This window comes from Rhinoraja longicauda, chromosome 36 (assembly GCF_053455715.1).
Source record: "Rhinoraja longicauda isolate Sanriku21f chromosome 36, sRhiLon1.1, whole genome shotgun sequence".
Lineage (NCBI taxonomy): Eukaryota > Metazoa > Chordata > Chondrichthyes > Rajiformes > Arhynchobatidae > Rhinoraja > Rhinoraja longicauda.
In genome coordinates this window covers 18,969,931-18,997,046 of record NC_135988.1, presented here as the reverse complement: position 1 = coordinate 18,997,046, position 27,116 = coordinate 18,969,931, and the positions used below count along the sequence as shown (strand labels likewise).

Sequence of the window (27,116 nt, the reverse complement as noted above, 5' to 3'; positions counted from 1 at the left end):
TTGCTAGAAACAAAGCAAAGTTATTTATTTGATTCAAATAAATTACTTTTAATGTTTTAATTGCTTTAAGCATACGTGCACTTGTGTTCTTTTAACTTTTACAATTAATTTAGATTAAAAAAAACCCTATTTAAACAGATCTGAAAAGGTTTGGAAAATAGATTAGTAGGTGGCTTTGACTTGGGGGTAAAGGTGTTCTGTCAGCGTAGTGGGACATTGTGCACAAGGACATGACCTCAATGGAAGTGGCATCCCATTGAGTACCATAGCCTTGACCATGCAAGAAGAGAAACAGGGAGGAGGGAAAAGGTATGTCTGGGCAAGAGAAGAAACGACTGAAGCCGGTTCCGTCTGCAAACAAATCTACAGCTTCAATAGTTTAGACCTTTTATATATGCATGCCTTTCTTCTCATGAGGAATGTCATAGCATGATGCTCCTTAAAAACTTTTTAAAAAATAATTTGAAAAGGAATAAGTTTACAAACAATGGCACCACCAGACCAACCAGTCACAATAAACAGAGTTATTTTCCTGCACAAACAAAAGGAGATAAATGTCAGGTTCTATGACTTTCTAAAGCATGCTGCACATAGCTATCCTTGATTCTTGTCCAACATTTGTTTTAAAGAGGGGGGAAACTAGAGCAGTGCCTATTGGTATGTGGTCAAGGGGCCGGGATGTGGTCAAAGTGCCGGGATGGACACCTACACTGGAAGGCAGGCAAGTGTAGAGCAACGATGGGAATGTCTCCAGAGAGGCCCCCTGCTGGTGGTCACGTGTACATGGCGCCGTGCAAATATTCCAAGCGCTGCTCCTTTTGTTTTCTTCTCTCCTGGAGGTAGAATGAAAAAAACATCGTTGAGAACGGTCACCACTCTGCATTGTTAGCAGTGCTCCAATTTGTCAACAATACTTATGAACATTTGCTCCAGCTGCTTTGAATCCCCCCGTAGATGCCTGGACCCACAGCCTCTCTGGCTCCTTCGATGATGGAGTCCGTTTTCCTAGCTGCCTTGAGTGGTCTGTCTGCGATCCCTGACATCCACCAGCCTTTGCTTCCAGTCCTATTTATCTCACGTGCTGTCTGATGGGCAAGTCAGAATGAGTTTACATGCAGGTCATTCTCCTGTAAGTTGTCTGAGGTATCTTTCACTTTGCAGTAGATAAACACAGACAGCTGGAGTATCTCAGCGGGACAGGCAGCATCTCTGGAGAGAAGGAATTGGTGCTCCTCAACTAGAATGATTTTCTCTTTGATGATGTTTAATTTTTCTGCCTTGCTTCTACCTCGAAAAGATACGCCTCAGATAGCATCTTGCATCAGTTTCCACGAGACTTAACATAGAAAATAGGTGTAGGAGGAGGCCATTTGGCCCTTCGAGCCAGCACCGCCATTCAATATGATTATGGCTGATCAACCAAAATCAGTACTCCGTTCCTGCTTTCTCCCCATATCCCTTGATTCCATTAGCCCTAAGAGCTAAATCTAACTCTCTCTTGAATACATCCAGAGAATTGGCCTCCACTGCCTTCTGAGGCAGATAATTCCGCAGATAGGAATAACTGTGGATTAGGAATATGGAGCAGGTAGGATTAACAAAAGGAGTTGATCCATATTTACAGTATTGATTCCATTGGACAAACAAGTAAACACAAATTCAATAAACTAAACAGATATAATTTCAAACTAGGAGGGTTTTGTTGGCTTAAAGACACACAAGTTGATCAACTATGGGGAAAAAGGTTTGCAAGGTGCATCTGTAGCCAGGACTGATGATTTATTCACCAAGTTAGATAGGTCAAGGAATTAGTAGTCTCAAGGTTGTTAAATTAACTTAATGTAAACAGAATGAGGATCTTCTTACAGTTCAGTCTGCTGCTGATCCAAATCTGTAAAGAGTCATCCCTTGTGTCTAATGCTACCCAACACTTCCATTAAAATATTAGCAGCATGCAGATGTGGTAGCACCTGCTGACATGGTGTGTTGCAGAGAAGATCCACTTGTGTCCACTACAAGATGCAGACTTGCCAACACCCAAACAATGAGCCATTAACCTGCTGGATATACTCAGGAACTATGCTGCTCCTCCCTTCGTGCCAGCAAGACCCTCACTGTGCCTAGCAATAAGCGGCATTGTGACTGCACATTAGTTATCACATTTTAGAGCTGAACAAAATCTTCCCTGTTGATAAATAGAATGTGCCACGTGTCAACTTCATTCCTCAGTGAATTTGAAATGCAAATACATAAACGCACTAAAAATGTTACTTACTCAGACAGGCTAAAACATTAGCAACATCCTATGATAGGGCCAATAATATAAAAAGAACCAAATAAAGCAAAATACTTTAGATACCGATTATCTGAAATACAAATAACTATAAATTACTCACAATGTCAGGCAGCATTTGTAGAGCAAGAAGCAATGCTTCTACGTGACGATAGAGGTAAATAAGTAAATTGTGTCATATACCTCAATGATAGCACAACATTCAACTCCATGTTAGCGGATTCAGCACATACTTGCACATTAGAGCAACAGGCGAACAAGCAGGTATTTTTAATTTTCTTCCCACTCCCCCAGTGGTTTCCCACGGGACCGCTATGCAACTCCACACATCCAGTGTAAAAATAGAGGTCATTGTGCCCACGTTTAGACAACAAAATGGCAGGCTATCCAATTGCCTAATCTACTCAAAGCAATGGACAGATACATTCACAAAGCACATCATATCCTCAGTTCCGAGAGGTGAATGTGTGGGATTGTCAACTAATCATTCCACATTTAATCAACTCATCTATAACTTACATCTCAAAGGGCAAATGTAGTACCACAGTGAAATCACTTTACATATCAGTAATCATGCATGCAATGAACTAAGCTATAAAATGCAATACCCTCGTTCACATTCATTCCCTCCATCACTGGCCTACTATCTGCAAAATGTGCTATCCGCAAAACCTACTACTTTGGACCCAACACCTACTTCATGTGAGCCCATTACAAAAGGCCAGCATTTGTCTTTACCCAAGTGCCTCCAGTCTTTCCACAGCAATGTTAATGCAGTGTAGGAGATGGTACATGTGGGAAGGAACTGCAGATGCTGGTTTACACAAAATGCTGGAGTAACTCAGCATTCCTTCTACCAAAGATGCTGCCTGTTCCGCTGATTTACCCCAGCATTTTGTGTCTATCTAGGAGATGGAACACCAGGCCTTTTACACGTCCTCCCTTCTCACAATTCATGACGCTAATACACTCCAAGATGAAAGAGTAATTCTTTAAATTTAGTGTAAAATCGTCAAGGTATTGTACTATTCCTACTGCAATGGGAAGATCAAACGTTGATTACTTTGCCAACTTCCCTCGATTCTTTGTTTTTGTGAAAAGCTTACCGCTGCTTGCCTTTACAACTATTTCAAATTATAATCAGTCTCCAATTTTTCAGTTGTTATTCTGCTTCCCCCCCCCCCCATAAAACTCTTTTAAACCCATCTTGTTTAATTATTTGTTCCATTACCGCCCCATTTTACATTGTGCCGTTAATCCCTGTCATCGTTCATCCTCATATGAATTCCGCTCTATCACGGGTCTTTTGTTGTTTCTGTCTCTTAATTTTGCCTCCAATTCTCCATCTGCATAAGAATTCTAACTTTGCATTTCTTATGAAAGTTAATTGACTAGAAAAATCATCACTGTCTGCAGAGACCATCCGATCTGTGGTATTTCCTACAGTTTATTTTTTTCCACATCTTCAATAAGTGCAGCATTTTTCTCATCTTACCTTCTCTTGCTTGTACTCCTCGTATTCTTCATTGTCTGTGGGCAATTCGAGTCGGCATAAAGGGCATGAATTAGTCTGCAAGAAATAAAACAAATTTAAATTTAGTTCGGGAACTGCTAAGGCAAATTGATGCAACAATGTGTTGTGCAGAGAAACACTCCTTGCCCATCAAATGCACAAAGTCAACCAAACAGGTAAGGGAGGAACTCAGGAAGTCAATGTGCCACCTAAAAGTGTGAGATAGATAATGCCAAGAAACAAAACAAGGATTAAAAGGTTAGAAATAAAGAGAAAGGAAATTGGGCCTTTGAAATAAACCAATCTATTAGCATTTGCATCCTGACTCCATCCTGACACCTTTACCCAAATTCATTAACCCACTTTCAACAAAAAAAAATTAAGTAATGATATGAAAAAGGTAAGACATAGTCACGAAGTTAAGTCACAATGAACTGCAGATGCTGGTTAACACAAAAGGACACAAAGTGATGGAGTAACTCAGTGGGTCATCCAGCCTAGATATAGATATGGTTGAATAACATTCTGAAGTTTGAAATGGAAAATCTTTTGCAATGGATCAGAAACTTTACTCAAGAATGCACTCAACATTGATGTTATGCTCTGCATGACAAGCAAGTTTGATCAGAGTGTGGCAGGACAATGTCATCCAAACTTATGTAAACTGATGATGTCGGTAGAAAAATGTGAATGGGTAACTGGTAGATAAATGAAAAGGTTAAGAATAGAACCCTTCCAAATCTGGAGGTCTCCAAGAACAGAGGATGCTTAAGTTACTGATTTGCTAGTCACTAGAATAAGAGACTGTCGGCTTGGAAAATGTTAGTGGAATCAATTGTACAATTAAATGCAAAATCTCTGATTGTGAAGGAGGAGAGAGAGGGTGGGCAACACACTTACCTTTCCTAACCAGGGCACAATGCAAGCAGAATGGAAGAAATGTTCACAAGGCATTTTCTTCACAGCCTCTTCTTCCTCAAATTCTAACAAGCAAACTGGGCACTTGAGGCCTCTATCTGAATAAAGGGACATAATCCTTTCAGCACAGAATCATTTAGTAAGACACTCTAATTACATATCTCATCTAAATATAAGCAGGAATTATTGAACAGGTCAGACAGCATCACTGAAGAAATTTAAAAAAACTATACACTTCTTTAGCCCCCGATTATTAATCAGATTTTTTTTTCTTCATTTATTCCCTATGAGCCATTTATTGCATTTACGCATTGCTCTGGAGAAGGCTGCAGTGAACCATTTTGTTGTGGTGAAAGTACTCTGCAGAATCTCGCATGTACTTTTTCTAGTGCTACCACAAAGCACCTGCTTTACAATATCTGGAATCAAATCAAGAACTTCCTCATCTGCAGAGTTCAAAAATACAGTATTCATAATAACAGGCACACCCTGGCATTTGTGTTAATTATTTAACAAGATTGAACTATGAACTCTGCTAATCCCAACCAACACAGTGCTGGAACTGAAAGTCGTACCTGCCTGCTCTGGTGTCACAGGAAGAGTTGGCAGATTTTTTACGATCTCCTTTTTAGCAGCAGGTGGCAATCTGTGTTCCCAGTCAGAAAAATCTACCTGCCCAAGGTCCAGATCCATCCCGGCCAAAAGAGACCTTTAACCAACAAACAAAGGATGTTATTTTGCTAGTCCAATTCTGAAACAAATCAAAAATCAACTAACTAATGCACAGAATTATTGTGTTTGTTTAGTAAAATATCAAATATCTGGTACTGGTCCACAAATATCTTTATTTTATAATGTGCGTTTTAACAAATGACAATTTCCTGGGATAAATATTAGAGGACTATATATGGCCTACGAGTATAAAAAAGACAAAGTGCTGAGTAGCTTAGCAACTTCTCTGGAGGGCATGGATAGGCAACGTTTAGGGGTGTGACCCTTTTTCAGACTGATTGTGTGGGTGGGTGAAGAAAAAAGCGTCATATTTTGAGGAGAACCTTTTGTTAAAGAAAGGGAAATCTTCAAATGCAACTGAATAAAAAGGAGACAGAAAACTGGTAAAATGTTTAGTCGGATTGAACAGGCAGGAGTTGAAGTTGCATGTTTATCTGTGAGGCAATCGAGCAAAAAGGGAAAATAATTAAATACCAGCATACAAATTGAGGAAAAAAGATTACAAATTCAGTAGTCAAAGACCATCCTCCTTGGATGTTGTGTGATTTTATTTTTCTTTGCAGTATTTTGATCCTTACTTGTGACTGTAGGTGAAATAGGGAGATAATATTTCAGAAAGTGCCCACTTTTATTAGCTGTGGAGAATTTCTTGTGGAAAGTAACATCCCAAACATAGAAGGTAGACACAAAATGCTGGAGTAACTCAGGACAGGCAACATCTCTGGAGGGAAGGAATGGATGATGTTTTGGGTCGAGACCCTTCTTCACCCCAAACATAGATGCAAACTGGAAACGGTATTACAATCAACAGAGGAGTGGTAGTGGACAAATTATAACTATAGACTGACAAGCCCAGATGCCTTGCATAGAACAGCACAAGAACAGGTCCTTCACTAAACATAAAATGCCTGCACAATGCCTGCACTAAACATAAAATCAAGACCAATCTCTTAGCTGCCTGCATATAATCCATATCCTAACACTGCTCTCAAAGATAGACACAAAATGCTGGAGTAACTCAGCAGGACAGATAGTGAAGATGCATCAGCTCATGTTGCAGTTATATTAGATGTTGGTGAGACCGCATTTAGAATATTGTGTTCAGTTCTGAGCACCATGTTATAGGAAAGATTTGTCAAGCTTGAAAGGGTTCAGAGAAGATTCATGAGGATGTTGCCAGGACGAGAGGGTCTGAGCTATAGGGAGAAGTTGAACAGGCTAGGTCTCTATTCTTTTGAGCTTAGGAGGATAAGGGGTGATCTTATAGAGGTGTATAAAATCATGAGAGGAATAGATTGGGTAGATGCACGGAATCACTTGCCCAGAATAGGGGAATCGATGACCAGAGGACATACGTTCAAGGTTAAGGTGAAAAGATTTAATCGGAATCTGAGGGGTAGCTTTTTCACACAAAGGGTGGTGGGTGTATGGAACAAGCTGCCAGAGGAGATAGTTCAGGCAGGGGCAATCCCAATGTTTAAGAGACAGTTAGATAAGTACATGGATAGGACAAGTTTAGAGGGATATGGACCAAACGCAGGCAGGTGGGACTAGTGTAGTTGGGACATGTTGGCCGGTGTGGGCAAGTTGGGCCGAAAGGCCTGTTTCCACACTGTATCACTCTGTGACTGTGACAGGCAGCATCGCTGGATAAAAGGAACACTCAAAGAGCCCTGCTACCATTTCCATTATAACAAGTTCGAGCATTTCACCTCCTGCTAACCCAGCTTTCTCTACCCTCTCTCAGTTACCTGTGGAAACCTCTACAGAGCCCACATAGAATTGTGAAAGGCCAGAAGCAGAGCATGCAGTGTCTTCACCCTGAGGACATTTAATCAATGCCCAGGCACATTAACCTCCCCAATACATTTCCCTATTCAATTTCATGTTATTGTTTTGGGGGCTGTTCACTCATTCTACGCTGTTACCGTGAAGAGGGATATAAAGAATGTTTTTAATTCCTCAGCTCTGAGGAAGGGCAGCTACTATACTGTGGGACCCGAGCAGTGGGCCTTGTGTATGTTCCCGGGGCCTTGCTTCCCTCCCGGGGCCTTGCTTCCCTCCCGGGGCCTTGCTTCCCTCCCGGGGCCTTGCTTCCCTCCCGGGGCCTTGCTTCCCTCCCGGGGCCTTGCTTCCCTCCCGGGGCCTTGCTTCCCTCCCGGGGCCTTGCTTCCCTCCCGGGGCCTTGCTTCCCTCCCGGGGCCTGCTTCCCTCCCGGGGCCTGGCTGCTGAAGTACTTCCACCCCGCCACGCTGTAGTAAAGTTTAAAGCTAGCTACCTGGCCAGCTCCAACAAGGCGTTCTGCCGGTACTGCTCCTCGGCGTTGGTCGGATCGCAGTCGTGCTCCTCAAAATACGAAGCCATTTCACCGGCGCTCCCAGGCTTCAGGATCACCGAGAGCCGGCTAGGCCCGTCGTGGACAACAGCTCCTCCTCCTCCTCCTCCTCCAGCACAAAGCAAAGGCGGGCCCAGCCTCAACTCTGGAGAGGCTGCTTTACACAACATGCTTTAGTAACTCAGCATCTCTGGAGAAGAAGGAATGGGTGACGAATCCCTTCTTCAGACTCCCAACTCCCTGGTTCACTCATCAAGGGTCAAGAGTGTTTTATTGTCATATGTCCCAGATAGAACAATGACATTCTTGCTGCAGCACAACAGGATGTGCAAACATAGTACTCTGCAAACAATATAATACATGGGAAAATAAGTCCAGTTTTCTTTTTCACTTTTAATTTCAAATGTTTGTGTACTTTGTTTGTTGTGACTGATGGTAGACCAATTTCCCTCCGGGGTGAATAAAGTTTATCGTATCATCTACACGATAAAAACAACCAAAAATAGTGCAAAAAGACAAAACCAATGTGCCCCAAGTCTATGTAGTTCAAGATTCAAGATATCTTTATTTGTCATCCAAAAAACAAGTTTTTTGGACGAAATTTCGTCACCCACAGTCCAACAATAAGAGCAATAAAATAAGCAAATTACACAACCCCAACCAACACAAAACCCCCCAAAAAGAAACATCCATCACAGTGAGTCTCCTCCAGTCCCCTCCTCACTGTGATGGAAGGCCAGAATGTCTTTTCTCTTCCCCTGCCGTCTTATTTGAGGTTTTAGTGTTTAATGACTGTAGGGAAGAAACTTTCTAACCTGGTCGTCAGTTTTCAGGCTCCTGTACCTTTTTCCCGACAGCAGGAATTAAATGACTGGGCAAGGTGGTGTGGTGATGCTGGTACACAGACAGTAATAGTTTAGAGTGATATGGGCCAGCAGTGGGCAATTTAGACTAGCCTAGATGGGGCATCTTGAACGACTAGCACCAAATAGCATGTTTCCATGTTGTATGATACTATATGAAGCACTATAGCAGATTGGGAAATCACTTGAAAAGATATGGTGTAAAATAAGCAATGGCAAACATGTAAAGAATTAAAACATAGTTAGCATGGGAAATGCAGTCCAACATGACGAACAAGTTAAAAATAATATGACATCAAAGACTTCAGGTGCTTCGAGAAAGAGCATTTAGTTTGAGAAATGAAGTTATTTCAGAATTCACCAAAGGAACATTGAGAAATTTCTAAAGATAAATAGAATATGAGAGTAATCAAGAAATGAGAAGCATATAACCAGACTGTGATATTCACAATAATTAGCTAAGGTTAATATTGAGCCTCTATTGATTAAGGTCGGATAAATTATTTGGGAAAGGAGAGATAAATTATTTGGTGCCGATCTTTAAATAGACACACAAACATCCTGAAAATAGTGGAGAGCAACAGATTTCATTGTGAATGAGAATCTGAAAGAAATAAGCATTAAGAAACCCAAAATGAATTAACCCGAATGCCAATGATCTAATATTCTGCAGACCAAGTTGGCTATCGGGTACACTGGTTGAAATCTCCAAATTTCCACAGATTCCAGAAATATTAGGAAAATGGGAAAAAGGCCATTTACAAAATAATAATAGGATTAGGTAGAGTCCTCATGGATTTATGAAAGGGAAATCTATTAAGACAAATCTATTAAGAGTTTTTGGAGGTTATAAGGATAAAGAGGGATCAGTGATAAATGGATGTGATGTATTCAGTTAAGTTTAGTTTATTGTCTCTTGTACCAAGGTACAGTGAAAAGCTTTTTGATGGGTTATTTAAAAGGGTTAATGTACAAAAAACAGAGAGTGTGAATAAATAGAGCATTTTCCAGTTGGAAGGCAGTAATTATTGAGTTATCAGCATAATTGAGTGTACGTTAGTCTTTAGGCTAAACATTTACTGTTTGCATTACAGTCGAGTCATTTGGCAGCAAGAAAATGTGAGCCCTCTGTGATTCATGGACCTGCTGTGGCAATGCAAAGACCTCCCCAGCATTTTCTGCAATAATATCAGATCTTATTTCTCTTATACGATCCTGTTCTTTAAGATCACATGGAAAAATGTCAGTGTTAAACCATCTGTTACATGAGTGAGGCAGTGCAGGGCAGAGGATGTCATTTTATGCAGTGGTTCGGTTATTGCATCAGGCGGCGCCATTGCACTTTGCTGATCACATCAGTTAAGAGCTCACAACATTTAATTCAATGGCGAAGATTGACACAAAAAGCTGGAGTAACTCAGCAGAACAGGCAGCATCTCTGGAGAGAAGGAATGGGTGATTATGGCATTGTATTGTCACCGAAACGCTTTCCCCAAAACACACACACACACCAACTTGCTGCTCCTTTTGAGCACTAACCTAGATTATGTAATTCAGTTTAGGTCTCAAACACAATTTTTTGACCTAGACCAAAATAGCCTCCTATTGAGCCAAACTGTATGCGTTGTAAGAGAAAAAGGAGAAGAAAACACTGGCATTGCTTAGTTTACTTTAGAGATATAGCATGGAACAGGCCCTTCAGCCCACTGAGTCTGTACTGATCAACAATCCCCCTATGCCAACACTGTCTCCTACACACACTAGGGACAATTTACATTTATACCAAGCCAATTAACCTACAAACCTGTACGTGTTTGGAGTGTGGGAAGAAACCGGAGATCCCGATGAAAACCCATGCAGGTCAGAGAGAATGTACAAACTCCATACAGACAGCATCCGTAGTCAGGATCAAACCCGAGTCCCTGGTGCAGTAAGGCAGCAACTCTACCGCTGCGCCACTGTGCTGTCATTGTATAGTGTTCAAGGTGAGATGGCGCATCGGAGACTATTAAATTACAAGGGAATAATTTCCCTGAGGATTTAAGTCCCTTATGTGTCATCTTTATTGTCTGTAGCTTTGTTCTCAAATCAAATATTCGTCAAATGTTTACAGAACCATCTACAGCTGAAAAATGTGAAGTGTTAGCTACCACGTCCACTCCCATATTTTCACCTCTCTACAGCAAATAACTCCGAGCATCCTGCTTTGTACTACCTCAACCAAATGGAGATTGATCCGATATAATGTGTAGGAAAGAACTGCAGATGCTGGTTTAAATCGAAGGTAGACACAAAATGCTGGAGTACCTCAGCGGGACAGGCAGCATCTCTGGAGAGGAATGGATGACGCTTCGGGTCGAGACCCTTCTTCAGACTGATCAAGTGTCTCAACCCGAAACATCACCCATTTCTCCTCTCCAGAGATGCTGCCTGTCCCGCTGAGTTACTCCAGCATTTTGTGTCTATCTTTGATCTAGTATAAGTTAACTGTTCCATTGGTCTTGCACAAATGACCCATTTCTGTTCTCAGCTAAGTGATGGTACATGCTCTAGTCACTCGGTCGCAATCTAACCGATCATTTTTCGTTCAAATGAGTCTAAAGAATCGTAGAGGTATTGTAGGTGGTTTGCTCAAGGCAGAAGGTATTTGGGTCGAACATTTCAGTTTCACATGCTTGGGTGCCTCACAGAATGGTGCACTCAGCAGTGATATTTATAATCAACAAATACATTTATACACATAATCACATCTCCCATGGCGAGTTACATTTATGTTTTGCTATTTCCTTTGAAACTATTTGAACAACTGTTTGCAAGAGCCCATTGCACAATATTTTGTGTTTGGTTGATATAAAGCGATGTGTTTCACTAACTGTGGTTACAAAAAGAGATAACAATTTCACTTTCCATCTCTCTTCCCACTTTAATTTGTCACTCAAAATATTTTTCAACCATTTCTTTCATTCTTTGCCTTTACATTATCTGGAAATGTACAAACCCCCAAGATTACCTCCTGTCAAAATTTACCTCTATTTAAAACTTAAATTATGTTTGAGAAGTGTTTGACGGCTCTGGGCCTGTGTTCGCTGGAGTTTAGAAGGACGAGTTGGGGGGGGGGGAGTTGAATCCCGTCGAAACCTACCGAATAATGGAATGAATAGATAGAGAATGGATGTGGAATGTTTCCAGTAATGGGAGAATCTAGGACCAGAGAGCAGCCTCTGAATAAAAGGGCGTACCCTTAGAACAGGTTGTGTGAGTGGGCGGATACATGGCAGATGCAGTTTAATGTAGATAAGTGTGAGGTTATTCACTTTGGATGTAATAGAAAGGCAGATTATTATCTGAATGGTGTCAAGTTAGGAGGAGGGGGAGTTCAACGAGATCTGGGTGTCCTAGTGCATCAGTCAATGAAAGGAAGCATGCAGGTACAGCAGGCAGTGAAGAAAGCCAATGGAATGTTGGCCTTCATAACAAGAGGAGTTGAGTATAGGAGCAAAGAGGTCCTTCTACAGTTGTACCGGGCCCTGGTGAGACCGCACCTGGAGTACTGTGTGCAGTTTTGGTCTCCAAATTTGAGGAAGGATATTCTTGCTATGGAGGGCATGCAGCGTAGGTTCACTAGGTTAATTCCCGGAATGGCGGGACTGTCGTATGTTGAAAGGCTGGAGCGATTGGGCTTGTATACACTGGAATTTAGAAGGATGAGGGGGGATCTTATTGAAACATATAAGATAATTAGGGGATTGGACACATTAGAGGCAGGAAACATGTTCCCAATGTTGGGGGAGTCCAGAAGAAGGGGCCACAGTTTAAGAATAAGGGGTAGGCTATTTAGAACGGAGATGAGGAAGAACTTTTTCAGTCAGAGAGTGGTGAAGGTGTGGAATTCTCTGCCTCAGAAGGCAGTGGAGGCCAGTTCGTTGGATGCTTTCAAGAGAGAGCTGGATAGAGCTCTTAAGGATAGCGGAGTGAGGGGGTATGGGGAGAAGGCAGGAACGGGGTACTGATTGAGAGTGATCAGCCATGATCGCATTGAATGGCGGTGCTGGCTCGACGGGCTGAATGGCCTATTCCTGCACCTATTGTCTATAATATAGACGAGGAATTTCTTTAGCCAGAGGATGGCGAACCTGTGGAATTCATTGTCACTGTGGATGGCTGTGGAGGCAAAGCAAAGATTCATAGGTTCTTTGTTAGTAAGGGAATGGGTTCAAGGAAAGAGCGTTCACATTGCAGCTGTGTTTCCACCAATCTTTCCACCACCACACACAAGAAGCACTAGACGCCATTGTATGCAGATGCCAAGAAGTGGGTTCAGCTCTGGTTGAACAATTTCTAATCTTGTGATGTGGACTCGATAAGAAGTAAGGGAATCAAAGGTTATTGCAAGAAGGCAGAAGAATTGAGTTGAGGGGGAAAAATAGACCTATACATAGCAGAGTAGACTCAATGAGCTGAATGGCTTAATTATACTCTTACGGTCAAAACTCAAAAGTGTAGTACTTGTAAACGGACATTGCTCAGATGTGTACAGTGCAGATTCCCTGTGGGTGCCGACACATGGAGACCATTTTCTCCAAAGATTATTTGCAGTGCTTGGAATTGCAGGCCTGAGACTCAACATCACTAGCATGTGAAATCATGATACATATGGAACAAACATGTAATGTTGTTATTAAATAGAAAATATTGTAATTTAAAAGTTTTTTTTACATAAAACAAACATTATTTCCAGCAACAAGATTCTTGTCTAACAGAATCCGAAAAGGTGGCAAAAACAATTTTCATTCTATCTAAAGTGTCATTGCTTTTTCTTTACAATTACATTTCCCAACTCCACATATAAATTGACTGCTTTCTTATTTCCTTGGACATCATCACATCAGAACTTTATCTAATTTTTTGCATTATTTCCTTACCTGCTCTGCTTCACTGTAGGAGTTGCAGCAACATGATGCAGCTGTACCACGCATTGGCGAGGCCACATTGGGAGTATTGTGTATGGTTCTGGTCACCCTGCTATACGGGGAAGAGATACTAGGATGTTACCATGACTGAAGAGTTTGAGTTACCAGGAGAGGCCAGATAGGATAGGACTTTATTTCCCTGGAGCATAAGGAGGCTGAGGGCTGCCCTTATAAACGTTTATAAAATGAGGTGAATAGCCACGGTCTTTTCTATAGGGTAGGAGAGTCTAAAACTAGAGGGAATAGATTTAAGGTGAGAGGGGAAAGATTTAAATGGGACACAAGGGGCAACTTTTTCCACAGAGCGGGATGCGTACTTGGAACAAGCTGCCAGAGATAGTGGGTACAATAATAACATATAACAAACACTTGGACAGGTACATGAATAAGAAATATTTGTTGTAATATGCGTCAGGTGCAAGCAAGTGGGATTAGCTCAGTTAAGCAACTTGTTTGGCATGGAGGAGGTGGCCTGAAGTGCCCATTTCCATGCTGTATAGCTCTATGACTTTGGAAGCACCCGAAGGCACCTTTTTAAAAATTAAATCATATATTTTCATGCTTCATTCTGTTACATGTACCTCTGTAATGTGGGTTGTCAGAACTTGCTTGATATTTCATATTTGAAATTAACAACTTTATTAAAAATTCAGTCTTGAATAATCATACAATGCTTAATCATATTTGCTTATATAAATCTAATAGAAAGGAACTACAGATGCTGATTTATACCAAACATAGACACAAAAGGCTGGAGTAACTCAGCGGGTCAGGCACCATCTCTGGAGAAAAGGAATCGGTGAGATTTTGGGTTGGGACCCTTAAGATTTATTATACAAATCATTGCTTTCAAAATAAAACAAAGTAGATAAAGACATTTAAATATCTAAAAATGTTTATTTAAAAAAAAATTAGATTGCTTAATGGTAACACATAAATACTTGATTGTCATTTCTTTCCAGCAAAATAGTCAGGAAAGAGAAGAAAATGTAATTCTGCAAAATAAATCGCTTCATAATGCAAAGATAGACACAAAATGCTGGAGTAACTCAGTGGGACAGGTAGCATTTCTGGAGAGAAGGAACGGGAAACGTCACTCATTTCATTTCTCCAGAGATGCTGCCTGTTCCACTGAGTTACTCCAGTATTTTGTGTCTATCTTCGGTTTAAACCAGCACCTGCAGTTCCTTCCTACACTCTTCATAATGCAGTCCATTTGATTTTGTCAGTAATTTTCCACCTGAGGGGGAGGGCTTACACGAGTCCAACATGCTCTGTGAACGGTTGATCTTGCAGTCAATTACAAACATTGATTATATTTGCAGAGCATGGTGTTTGGTGGGAGCTGAAGCCTTGAACATTGAAGCTTTTAACACCCTGGCCTCCAGCTCCCCATGGGAAGTCAAAGCACAGGATTCACCTTAGAGAAACTGCCCTGCATCAGAAAGGATTGTCAGACTGAAATGGCTTCTGATGGTAAATTGAGTTATTATTTCGATACAAGAATGTATTTCTAACAGCAAGAACTAAACATATTTAAGCACAATATAACCAATATATAGGTAGGAAAGAACTGTAGTCAAGTCAAGTCAAGTTTATTTGTCACATACACGATGTGCAGTGAAATGAAAGTAGATGCTGGTTTAAATCGAAGGTGGACACAAAATGCTATAGTAACTCTGGGGGACAGGCAGCATCTCTGGAGAGGAGGAATGGGTGATGTTTCGGGTCTGAAGAAGGGCTTTGACCTGAAACGTCACCCATTCCTTCTCTCCAGAGATGCCGCCTGTCCCGCTGAATTAATCCACCATTTTGTGTCTACCTATAGTTGGCCAAAGATCTGCGTTCATCCCTGATTGTCTATCTTACCCAGCTCCCCTCCCCACCAGCCTGGATATGCCATACCTTGCCTGCAGGTGTCGTGAGATCTGGTGTGCCAAAGGCTGGGAAACAAAGAAAAGAACTACAACATTTGAAAATACATTTATTTAAAAAAAATTAAAACTTCCTGATACATAGTTTAAATTTGTGGCTCTTTGCAAGAATATTACCGGTAGTGCTGAATGTTGCTTTTGCAAATCGCAATACAAATACAAATCTTCTTTAAGCACAATGACACACAGACATAAAAATATTCGTTAAAAATCTGACAGGGGACATATTTCCCCGTTTATAATAAATTAGAAAACATAAAAAGCCAAGGTACACATAATTCTCAGCCCTGTCTGCATATTGAAGGTTGGTGATGACTGGTACACAGAAGGCTTTGTAGCAGTCAGAGCATTTCACTTGTCATGTTTATGTTCAATCAATTTTACTTAATAATTCTGAACAAAAAATGGCCAGGTAGCTGTTTAAAGCAAATTCATCCAGTAACTGATTAAATTTGTATTTCTAATCAGTAACTTCACTCCTTTATTTTCTGTCGCTGTCCAGCAGCTAAATGAAACTTGCAGCTACTCGAACAAATTTGAATTTCATATTCATTATTTAAAATATACTTCGTAAGACCTATTAGTCCACTACAACCTTTGCCCCCAACATCCCTGTAAATAAATGAAACCAGACTGAATATGCCAGTTCTGTTTTCAGTTGTTAGCTGGTGATTTTTTTTAAATTCATGGAATTCAGACATTACTAACAAGGACAAAGTTTGTCCATCCATAATTGCTCTTGAACTGAGAAGATTGCAGGGCCATTTCATAGGGCAATTAAACAAAAACCACTCACAATGTTATGGATATCGAATTCCATAAAGACCAGACTACTTATGTACAACAGATATCTCTCCTTGATGGTCACCAATCACCATATAGATTTGTAACAATAATCCAGAAGTAGAAGTTGATTTATTTACCTGGTAAACAGTATTAGGACTCACTAGCTACCACAGCAGGATTTGTTGTTGCAATCCAGATCATTAGCTCAGGCCTCTTGATCACTAGTCCACTACCCTTAGATGGGTGGGCCTCTATAGGCACTTCCCCACTTCTCTGGTTCCTGATTTGGAGTGGGCTTGTGACTGAACTGAGTATGGATTGTCCCCTAGACCTCTCCGCAAACCTGCTTCCTTGGGTCATGCAGCCTTGCATGAGAAGTGAATCCCTGGGGTGAAACACATCGCAACAAGCCAGTGTTTGTCAAATGGAGGGAAAGTGAGAGGAAGAACAATTAGCTCCAACAGACAATTAATTTACAAAAGGGCATACAGCTGAATTAGGTTCATATTTCATTAAATAATTAATACTTCAGATATTTCACCCTTGTTGAGGTACTCTGTTGTGCATGAATTCAAGCACTCCCTTGTTAGATAACAGCCACATTCATGGAAAGCATTGGGTTCTGACCTTCCTGTTGCAACATAATCGTTAGAGGCCACAAAATTGAAAGAAACATGAAACCTCCAACAAAGCAAACAGTTTCAAAATAGATATTTCAGCAATAACGGAAGTGTATGAGTGCAGATGCCTGGCTGTGTCAGCAAAATAATATAATGGCTGATCAAGGTTCCAACTTCAATTGGCAAACTCAATCCACATACCAGTAGATACAAGGAATTGCAGATGCTGGTTTACAAAAGATGACACATAGCGCTGGAGTAACTGGGTGGGTCACGTCCTATCTAATGTTCTCCAGAGCTGCTGCCTGACCCACTGAGTTACTCCAGCACTTTGTGTCTTCCTCAATTCATGTACCATTCAATTATGTATTTTTTCCCTGAGTTTCGTATTTTTCATACAAACATCCATCTTCTATTATATATACAGCAAGACAGCATCAAGCAGTCAATTACCTTACAGTTTAGTCGGAAGACCCACTGAAAGGGTGAAGGGAGTTTGCTGATATTAGTCGACCCTGGGGTACAACGGCCACTATAGTGACACCGCGCCTTTGGTGAGAGGGTTGAATAATTCCTGCCTCATTTCATTAAGCAGCTAAAAATATTTCATTATCTGTCTTCTCGAGATTCTCTTTTTGCTGTGAACCCAGTAAATAAACTTCTAGAAAACCCTCCCAGTGTGCAGAATAGTGTGTAACTGACTGAACAAAGAAACAGACACAAATATTTCATTGACATAGATAGAAGCCCAATAAAATTAATCTGTTGCTTTTAGAGCTGCAGCTCGGATGCGGACTGACTTTATACCTTGACTGTGACCAGGGTGTTTATTTTTCCAACATCTACGCCTCAAGGTCTGCTGTGTCTGGAGATTTGTATTCTCCCCACTGCCCTTTGCCAACACTTTGGTGATATCTCTGACGCAGCCTGAACCACACTCCCACTTCATCGGCTCCAAGCAGATTTTAGTGAAGTTCTACTAGTGTCATCATGAGGGTGATTTTGTACAGTGGAACTATTCATAAGCAACAGGATTCAGGCCAGCTAAATTATTTACTGAGATTTGTTTAGGCAGAAAGGCATCTGGACTTGAATCCAGAAGTGATGAGTTCAACCCCATCAGCATGAGGTGACAACTCTACAGCATGCCCTCACTTGGGACTAGTTTCAAATCAGTACCTCATTCACCATCTCCTCGTGAAACAGAGCGGGATCCTTATTCTATGAGAATGGAATAAACACCAATCAGATGACTGATTTAGAGCCTTTCTGCATCATCGGTTATAATTTGTTTGGAATAGTAACACAAAGACATGAGCAAATTAACCACATCCGCTCCACGTCCAACTTTTACTGTCCACCCAAGTATTATATTGTTAATCTCTTCACTATCGAGCTGCCAGTTTGTCTTGTTTGTTTCATGCCAAGCCCAAAAGCCAAATTTCTCTCCCTTTCACCTTTCTACAAAATTAAGTAACCCCAGAGAAGCAAAAGAGGACCATATTCCAAACCGCATTGTTCCATTCCTTGATGAATGGCAGGGAGCAGAATGTTCCCCGAAACTTTGGCTTCATCGTGTCCCTCAAGAGTGATAGTCAAACCGTATAGAGGATACACAAGCCTATGCCAGGGAAGAGGACTGGCGCAGGCTCTGCCCACGTGTTTTGTTTAGGGATGGAGTGTAATGCCCTATATTGTGTGTGGGTGTGATCAGTACCAACCTTGGACTGAGGCAACTTCTCCACCCATTTCACATCCAAAAACCTGGTTACAAGTTTAAAGTTTAACAAAGCCCCATTCACAGTTACTTTGTTTAACGAATCACGTGGTACATTAGTGATAAAGGCCAATCCCATGTTGCACAGGCTCACAGACTTTGAACCACGCTATGTGCTTTCCATGTTAAGAGCAATTAAAAGAAGTCACATCACAAAGAAACTGAGACACAGAAACATAAAATGGCCTGAGTGTATCTGTAAAATGTATATCCAAAAGTACTCATCTTAAATTTAAGGATCACTTATTTACTGAGAATCTTTAGGCAGAAAGGCATCTGGACTTAAATTCAGAAGTGATGAGTTCAAACCCATCAGCATGATGTGACAAGTGTGTCAACTCGACAATGGCACATGGCATCCCCTCACTTGGGACTAGTTTCAAATCAGTAGCTTATCCACCATCTCCTCATGAAATGGAGCAGGATCCTTATTCTATTTGAATGGAATAAACACCATTAAAATAAGTGACGAGACTGGTGATGCTACTCTTCATCTTGTCCCAATCTTCCGTCACACTCTGCATTATTCCAAGGCTACTGTTTTGTGAAATGAGAGTGACCCGTTTAGTTTAACTTGATGAATGATGAGATGCCCACCAATGTGGCACAGTACCGATCTGAAGGGGCCGTTCCACTGTCCACCTCCTCGTATTAAATCAAATCACAGACTTGCACCAAAATACAAAATTGTTGTAAAAAAAGTGTCGGATGGTCTCAGCTCGATTACCGACGACAAGAGTAGAACCAATCCTCCAGCGTGCCCCGGCTTTCACTATCACAATAACCCCCAGGACCAGAGCAGTTAAATCATAGCGATGCTCTCAGGGTTATTATTCAGGTGTGCAGAAGCGTTGCTGCCCAGGGATTTCGAGGTCTTGCTGCGTCCACTACTCAGAATGGCCAGAACCGTCTCTTTGGTGATCGAGCCGAACTCAAGGGAAAAGGTCCCATAGAAAACCAAGACATCAACAGTAAAAATCCACTCACATACAGCAGCAGCGTGTTGGAGCAGGGAACTCTCGTGAATAAAAAATATACCGCCTGGAAGCAGCTGTTAAGGAAATTGCTTGGAAGAAAATTATTTGGAAGCAAGTAGTAATTAGTCTCAGACCCCGGATAAGCCTTCATGCCTTCCTCTGAACTCCCACAACTCCATGGAACAGCAACCTCTTGCACAGCCACTGGAAACTGTTCTCTCTGGCTCAATTGGCTGTTCCTTCAGACTGCAAATATTAGTATATTCTACAATGTAGAACTGTATAGCCAAACTCAAACCATTACAATGCAGAACCATATACATCTCAGACTGGTCTGTAGTGTAGTGTGCAACCAGCCGGGTTTCTCTGGTGATTAAACCATACTTGACAATCACTGAAATATATATAATCTCCCATGGTAGACTGATCCAGAAGATTAAAATGCACGGGATTAACGGTGTCTTGGTCGTATGGATTCAATAGACAATAGACAATAGGTGCAGGAGTAGGCCATTCAGCCCTTCGAGCCAGCACCGCCATTCAATGCGATCATGGCTGATCACTCTCAATCAGTACCCCGTTCCTGCCTTCTCCCCATACTGTCTTACTGATAGAGAGGGTTATGGTGGAAGGACAATACTCAGGTTGGAGGTCTGTGACCAGGGGAGATTTGCAGGTATATTTCTGCTGGGTTGTGGAATGGCGAGGGGTATATGAAACAAGCTGCCAGAGGATATGTAGGAAAATAACTGCAGATGCTGGTACAAATCGAAGGTATCATAAAATGCTGGAGTAACTCAGCAGGTCAGGCAGCATCTAGGAGAGAGGGAATGGGTGACATTTCGGGTCGAGACCCTTCTTCAGATAAGCTGCCAGAGGAGGTAGTTGTGACAAATACTATAACAACATTCCACTTGGATAGGAAAGATTTAGAGGAAAATGGGCTAAACGAAGGCAAATGGAACTAGCTTAGATTGGGCTTATTGGTCAGTGTGGACGAGTTGGGCCGAAGGGCCTGCTTCAGCACTGTATGACTCTGATTGGGGAGAGAATCAGGAGAGTATTAATAAACACAAAAGAGCAATTTCAAGGAAATTAACAGAGGGATGGGATTGATTGGATTGTTCTGAGAGCGGACAGAATTTTGGGGCCAAATGGCCTCCTAAATGACAAGATTTGAGAAACTGCTTTTGAGACAAGAAAGAATAGTAGGTGTTTTGCAAAGCCTAAGCACGGGACGTGGAGATTCAATTTGATTGTTTGGAGTAACATAGGAAATTGATGTGACATCCCTTGAATGACGTTACTGTCAATCCACTGATGGTACTACAGGTGACCCCTATCGTTGTACCTGTGTAACACTAGGAGCCAGGACAACATTTCCACCACCATACATTGGAAAGTGGCCTTTGTGAAAGCAACCTTGTTATCTCGGTCAGACTGCTGCCCTTCACTGCATAGCCCCCCAGGGGATTGTTAGGAGATGACATGTATCCTTTGGGAGATTATCATGATCTCACTTGTTATTAATAAAGGAAGGGTGAGGATTTGATAAACAGCATTATAAACAAAAATGGCAGTCATAAATAAAGCAGCCTCTAGTTGGGGCAATACAGAAATACAAATTGAGGCCTCTCTTGATGCGGTTCAAACGACGGCCAGATCTGGTAATGTTATTTACCAACCGGCGACAGGAAGCCGCCTGCCTCCACATTATGCAGCTGCCATAGCAACAAATGCACTACTTGTGCCTCAGTGGGCTGATTTGTGAATGAAAATTATTGGCTGCCTTAAAGCAGATTGGTGGCTGCAAATGATTTGTGCCTCTAGCTACGTAGCAGCTTCAAACCTACACCAACAGCAGTTCATCACGTCTCCAACCTTTGAACTAAAACGTCGTTGTAGTCCTCCTCTTTGCACACAGGTTTCTTGCGGCTTTGGAATTCAAGTATTTCTTATCACTCTTGACCTCTCCACTGCTGAAAATCCACCCACTTCCAACTAATTCCTAGCCAATTTATGGCACGGTGGCGCAGCAGTAGAGTTGCTACCTTACAGTGAATGCAGCGCCGGAGACCCGGGTTCGATCCCGACCACGGGTGCTGTCTGTACAGTTTGTACGTTCTCCCCAGGACCTGCGTGGGTTTTCTCCGAGATCTTCGGTTTCCTCCCACATTCCAAAGACGTACAGGTTTGTAGGTTAATTGGCTTGGTACATGTAAAAAATTGTCCCTAATGTGTGTAGGATAGTGTTAATATGCGGGGATCGTTGGTCGGCGCGGACCCGATGGGCCGAAGGGCCTGTTTCCGCACTGTATCTCTAAACTAAATTAAATCATAAACTTCTATCCCATCCCTTTTCAGTTTTACTAATGTGCTGTAATATGGGCCTAATAGGGTTTATCAATATCACACCCTACAGGTTATATTCAATGATAAGGAGAAAACGTGCCCTGATCATACTTTTCTCTGCTTGATCTTAACAGAACAAGTTAAAAGGCTAAGTACCGATGGGGACTTGATGGCCGGTAAGGCAAGAAGGGGCCAAAGAGCCTGCTTCTGTGCTGCACAACTCCAGAACAACTCACATTAATATAGCACCCACAAATACAGCTAATCTACCAATCCCTTCACAGGAGTGTCATCAGACAATATCTGCCCAAAACACGGTGATCTGATGTGCAAAAACACGGTCAAAGAGACAGGTATTCTGAAATACGAGTTGAGACAATACATTTCTGCAACCTGCTGAATAAAAGGCACACGTCCACGATAAACGGCCAAACTCTACACCACTCATCACTTGCCCAAATCTTCATTTTGCAGAGGCTTCTACACAAGTAATGTATATGGTAAAAAGCTACTCTCAATTTCACCACATGGATAAAGTTTTCATTAAAATATGCCAATTAGCTTACAAATCCGCACGTCTTTGCAATGTGAGAGGAAACCGGAGCACCTGGTGAAAACCCACGGGTCACAGGGAGAACGTACAAACTCTGTCCAGGCCGTACCCATAGTCAGGATCGAACCTGGATCTCTGGCACTGTAAGGCAGCAACTCTCCCACTGCACCACTGTGCCGCCCTTATAAATGTTTTTATACTGTTTATATCTCTTTTATGTCAGATGCATTAACATCACCTCAATGTACAACCCAACGTTTAGAATAGAGGCACAGGGGAGTGTGGAACATTCTCAAATGAGAAAGTTGTCTCAATAGGCATTAACTAGTATGCTCACTTCCTTCCCATCACATAATCCCTGCGTGTATGAATTAAACATAATTCTTGGAAGTGTTTGACAAATTTAATCAATCCTGGCCAAAAGGTGCGGAAAACTGTCGATTTTGATTGAGGTCGCCTGAAATTAAATCAATACTATGCAAGCTGGTGCGGTCAGGATCTCAGACAGCAGACTAAATTGCATCAAGATTACCTAAATTCTGGCCATCTGAACTAGGGTATTGTGCAAAAAGAACTTGAACTTGCTAACAATGGGGTGAAATACGTCGTTGAGTATAAGACTGTCACTGTGGGGGATATGGTTTACGAGCACCACTTAGGAAGCCAATAAGTGTGGCTTATTGGTGTGCTTCTCCCTCTCATTTCTGGTTGCTAAAACACTAATAAGCGCTGTTACACAATAGAATTGATTAATGTCCTCTATGCTAGCCGAACAAAAAGCAAACATTTCCCCAGAGCCTAGAGAGGATGAGGGGACTTGTGTTTGTGTGTCAACACGTTATTGTCCATCCTGAACATTAGCTCCCACTATAAGCCCACCAATCTGCTCCTCTGACCAAGAATTTATTATTTCTTATGATCAGCTATATCAATACCAACATTTCATTTCTAGATGACAAAATATTTTAATCTTCATTTTGAAAACACTTCCTTTGTTCTGTTAATATAATGGGTCTGAACCAAGGTTATCTAAACACCGGGCTGTGTGGCTGTAAATAAGTCGCAAGCACAAAGAGATTCTGTAATCAGCCACCTTCTCTGCATTTCCTTATAAGGCTTGAGTTCTCCTGCCGTTCCCAGCTCCAACACTGCAGTCATTTTCTTGTGCAAAGAACTGCATTAACTGCTTTATCTAGATGTCAAAATGTCTTCCCTGCAAATAAGCAGCCCTGTGACGGTTCTGTCTGTAGGTAGCACTGGACAGGATCACCAAACGATAGCAAGGAGTTATATTTATCCATTAAGAAATCTGTTGTTAGGTGCTGGTAAGCTTTAGGAAAATGTCATGATTACGGAAAATGGTGATAACTGTCTACTGCAGCATTATACCAATTGCAATAGTACAGGCTAAAATGGCTGCAGACCAACACACCACCATCATCAAAAACTGAATTTTCATCCAATTGTCCAAAAAAATATGAAACCATGCAATAATAATGAATACAGATTAGAACTGACAGTTCAGTTAGAGATGTCTTTCAATGGAAAACCCTGGTAGTTTTACAAGAATGTGTACAATAAAAATAATGTCTTCAAAAATAGCATTATAGAAATAACAGAGGCACAGCTAGTTGAGCTGCTCCTGCACAACTCTAGCCGCCCAGGTTTAAGTGCGGCCGCGGGACACCATTCTGCTTTAGTTAAACATTTTGTTCAAGATGGCCGCGCCGTTGTGTTTGGCTGCCTGCCACTATGTTTCATTTTTTTTCTTCCTAATCAGATGTGCAGCACTTTGGTCAACGTGGGTTGTTTTTAAATGTGCTATACAAATAAAATTGACTTGACTTGATGTCTGCTGCTGTCTCTGCTTTTGACCGCATGGGTTTCCCACTGATGCTTCTGTTAATTAGTCACTGCAACATGTCCTTAGTTTGTAGGTAAGTGGAAGAATTTGGGGTGCAGATAGGAATGTCAGGAGAATAGGTAACTCCAGCTTTTTGTCTTAAACCGGCATCTGCAGTTCCTTCCTACACATTTTGTCTGCTCCACTGTGAAATCTCCTCAAGGTATGTCTACTTTGAAGAAGTTCTCTTCCTCTCTCCGAGAGTTCTGCAACATCCTCTCTCGCTGCTCCCCCTCTGTGCATTCATTGTTCTATATCTCTCTACATCATCGTCTCTATCTCTTGTGTACCTTTCGGACTTTCAGTCTGAAGGGCCTTGACTCAAAACGTCACCCATTCCTTCTCTCCAGAGATGCTGCCTGTCCTGCTGAATTACTCCAGCTTTTTGTGTCTATCTTGGGGGAACTATTGGGGGACTTGTAGGAAGGAACTGCAGATGCTGAGTTTCACCGAAGATAAACACAAAATGCTGGAGTAACTCAGTGGGACAGGCAGCATCTCTGGAGAAAAGAAATCAGTTACTATTGAGGATATGGGATTGCTCCATGAGTCAACATTAACATAAATGGGCCGAAATGGCCACCTTCAATGTCCCAAGGAAATGTTCAGAACAATATAAATTATGTGGAATATAAACAAACACCAGCTCAGATCTGCTGGCTTTCCACAGATATTCCAAAATTAGATAATGACGGTCTGAATTAGTCGGGACAAGGATACAAGCTGCAACTTAGAACTGATAATTGCTGCAACATGTTTTCCATCATTAATGGCACCGCAGACCCCTCTCAACTATCTCGGGCTGAATACCAAATCTACAAATGCAGAACAGGCCCTTCAAACTGTTCCAAGCCTCATCTTAATGGTTTCAATGTGGTTGAGAAGGAAATGTTCATTGCCATCTGCTCTGTCCCTCTGTACAAATTAATATATATTTGAAAGCTGTCAACTGGAACTAGGTGTGGCAATATAGCTAGAGAGAAATTAATTGAAGCAAGCCTGGCCCGTTTCTACGGCCAACATGCCCAAGTTCTACTGCTAGAGTGAACCTTAATATTTTTGGTCCTGCATCAAAGTTCCTTTGAGAGCTTGGGACCACCAGTGAGTTTAAGGGAAATACACAAATTGTTTTCCATTAAAGAATTTAATTTCATCCAAGGCTCTGATGCTTTGTGGAAAGTTTTTGATGGTCTGCTTGCCTTTCATGTTGTTACTTGCTTAGCAGCTTTTAAATTAAGAAATCTATATACTAATTTTAGTCCCACCTTACTCATCGTCGTCCCTTTGGTGCTAATGGAAGACGTTTCATTAAAATCGATGTTATATATTTAAAATTATTCACATTTTAAAGTTTAAATCTATCTCCTAGGGAGGGAGGGGGTGGAGGGAGGATAACAGGGGTTGAGGGGGATGGAGTGGGGGGGGAAGGAGGAAAGGAGGGGAGAGGGATGGGGGAGGGAGGATGGAGAGGGTGCTGCACCAATGCAGGAGAGGTTTGGGCCCAACAGGTCCACTCGGTCTAGTAAGTGAATGAAACTGTCAAGACTGATGCTTATGTAAAGCAACCCTGCTTGTTCCACTCCAACACCCCGTGTACAAATTCACTCTGGTTTCCATCCATTCCCCCCTTGGCATGTCATCCCCAGTCCAGAGAAAGGCCTGTTCACCAGTCTCATATCCGCAGTCCAGAGACAGGATTGTTATCTGCCCTCCGCTCACCTCACATTGCTAACATAGAGGTGATCATTAGTCCAGTGATTCAACTCTAAGGCTAATTCACTGGATGTTTTCAAGAGAGAGTTAGATATAGCTCATAGGGCTAACCGAATCAAGGGATATGGGGAAAAAGCAAGAACAGGATACTGATTCTGGATGATCAGCCATGATCATATTGAATCCAAAGACGTACAGGTATGTAGGTTAATTGACTGGGTAAATGTAAAAATTGTCCCTAGTGTGTGTAGGATAGTGTTAATGTGCGGGGATCGCTGAGTGGCGCTGACTTAGTGGGCCGAAGGACCTGTTTCCGCGCTGTATCTCTAAATTGACTAAATTGAATGGCAGTGCTGGCTTAGGACCGAATGGTCTACTCCTGCACCTACTTTCTATGTTTCTATATTTCTAAAATTTCCAAACCATTTCACATGACATTGTACATTAGAGGGAGACATCTTAAACAATGTACTCACCACTCAGGAGCAACATTCTCAAACAATTGCCCATTCCTGTCTCACAGGTAACATTGCTCCTCTGCTAGATGTGTGGGAGAAGTGCTGCATGGAAGGATACTGAGAACGAGAGATATTAAGGCCAGTATGGTGAGGATAACCCTGATGTGGCCTGTCCACTGATCTAGAAGCGATACTGCCACTTTATACGTCAGAATGCACTGTAGGCAGACAAAGACCATGCCTGCTGGAAAGGCCACCCCAGCACCGATATAATGTAGGCTTTTAACATGGTCAACCTATAGAAAGAGGAATGCAGACTTTTAGAGGTAATCAAATAAACTTTATACTAAACTTACAAATGCTGTGTGACCAGGTGAACAAAATTTGAAGGGCCTCTGTAGAGAAAAAGAGGAAGTTTT

General features: G+C 41.7%; 2 protein-coding genes across 4 annotated transcripts in view; both read right to left on the bottom strand.

Annotated features, from left to right (window-relative positions):
- On the bottom strand, positions 1 to 26,867 carry rnf181 (ring finger protein 181). 2 transcript variants are annotated; one of them, XM_078429118.1, is made up of 6 exons: positions 26,716 to 26,867; positions 7,735 to 8,133; positions 5,300 to 5,433; positions 4,707 to 4,822; positions 3,789 to 3,863; positions 1 to 833 (listed from the first exon to the last, which is right to left on the bottom strand). In XM_078429118.1, the coding sequence occupies exons 2-6, from the start codon at positions 7,959 to 7,961 to the stop codon at positions 774 to 776; spliced, it is 612 nt and encodes a 203-aa protein (XP_078285244.1). In that variant the 5' UTR covers positions 7,962 to 8,133; positions 26,716 to 26,867; the 3' UTR covers positions 1 to 773. The 2 variants fall into 2 exon arrangements, with proteins under 2 accessions (XP_078285244.1, XP_078285245.1); XM_078429119.1 differs by lacking the exon at positions 26,716 to 26,867 and having other exon boundaries at positions 7,735 to 8,135.
- The window catches only part of LOC144610443 (transmembrane protein 150A-like), a 23,955-nt gene continuing 12,475 nt past the window's right edge, over positions 15,637 to 27,116 (bottom strand). For both annotated transcript variants that reach the window (XM_078429116.1, XM_078429117.1), the window contains 2 exons: positions 26,816 to 26,993; positions 15,637 to 19,782 (listed from right to left, as the gene is read on the bottom strand). In XM_078429116.1, the coding sequence (XP_078285242.1) occupies positions 19,544 to 19,782; positions 26,816 to 26,993 (417 nt within the window). In that variant the 3' untranslated portion in view covers positions 15,637 to 19,543. The remainder of the gene's footprint in view (positions 19,783 to 26,815; positions 26,994 to 27,116) is intronic.

Bases quoted from the DNA above. Each gene is read 5' to 3' on its own strand.
- rnf181 (XM_078429118.1), bottom strand. From the start codon at position 7,961: ATGTTGTGTAAAGCAGCCTCTCCAGAGTTGAGGCTGGGCCCGCCTTTG. The intron at 5,434-7,734 runs GTAGCTAGCTTT...TGTTGGTTAAAG, and splicing joins GCCTTGTTGGAGCTGGCCAG to GTCTCTTTTGGCCGGGATGG. The intron at 4,823-5,299 runs GTACGACTTTCA...CCCTTTATTCAG, and splicing joins TGTGACACCAGAGCAGGCAG to ATAGAGGCCTCAAGTGCCCA.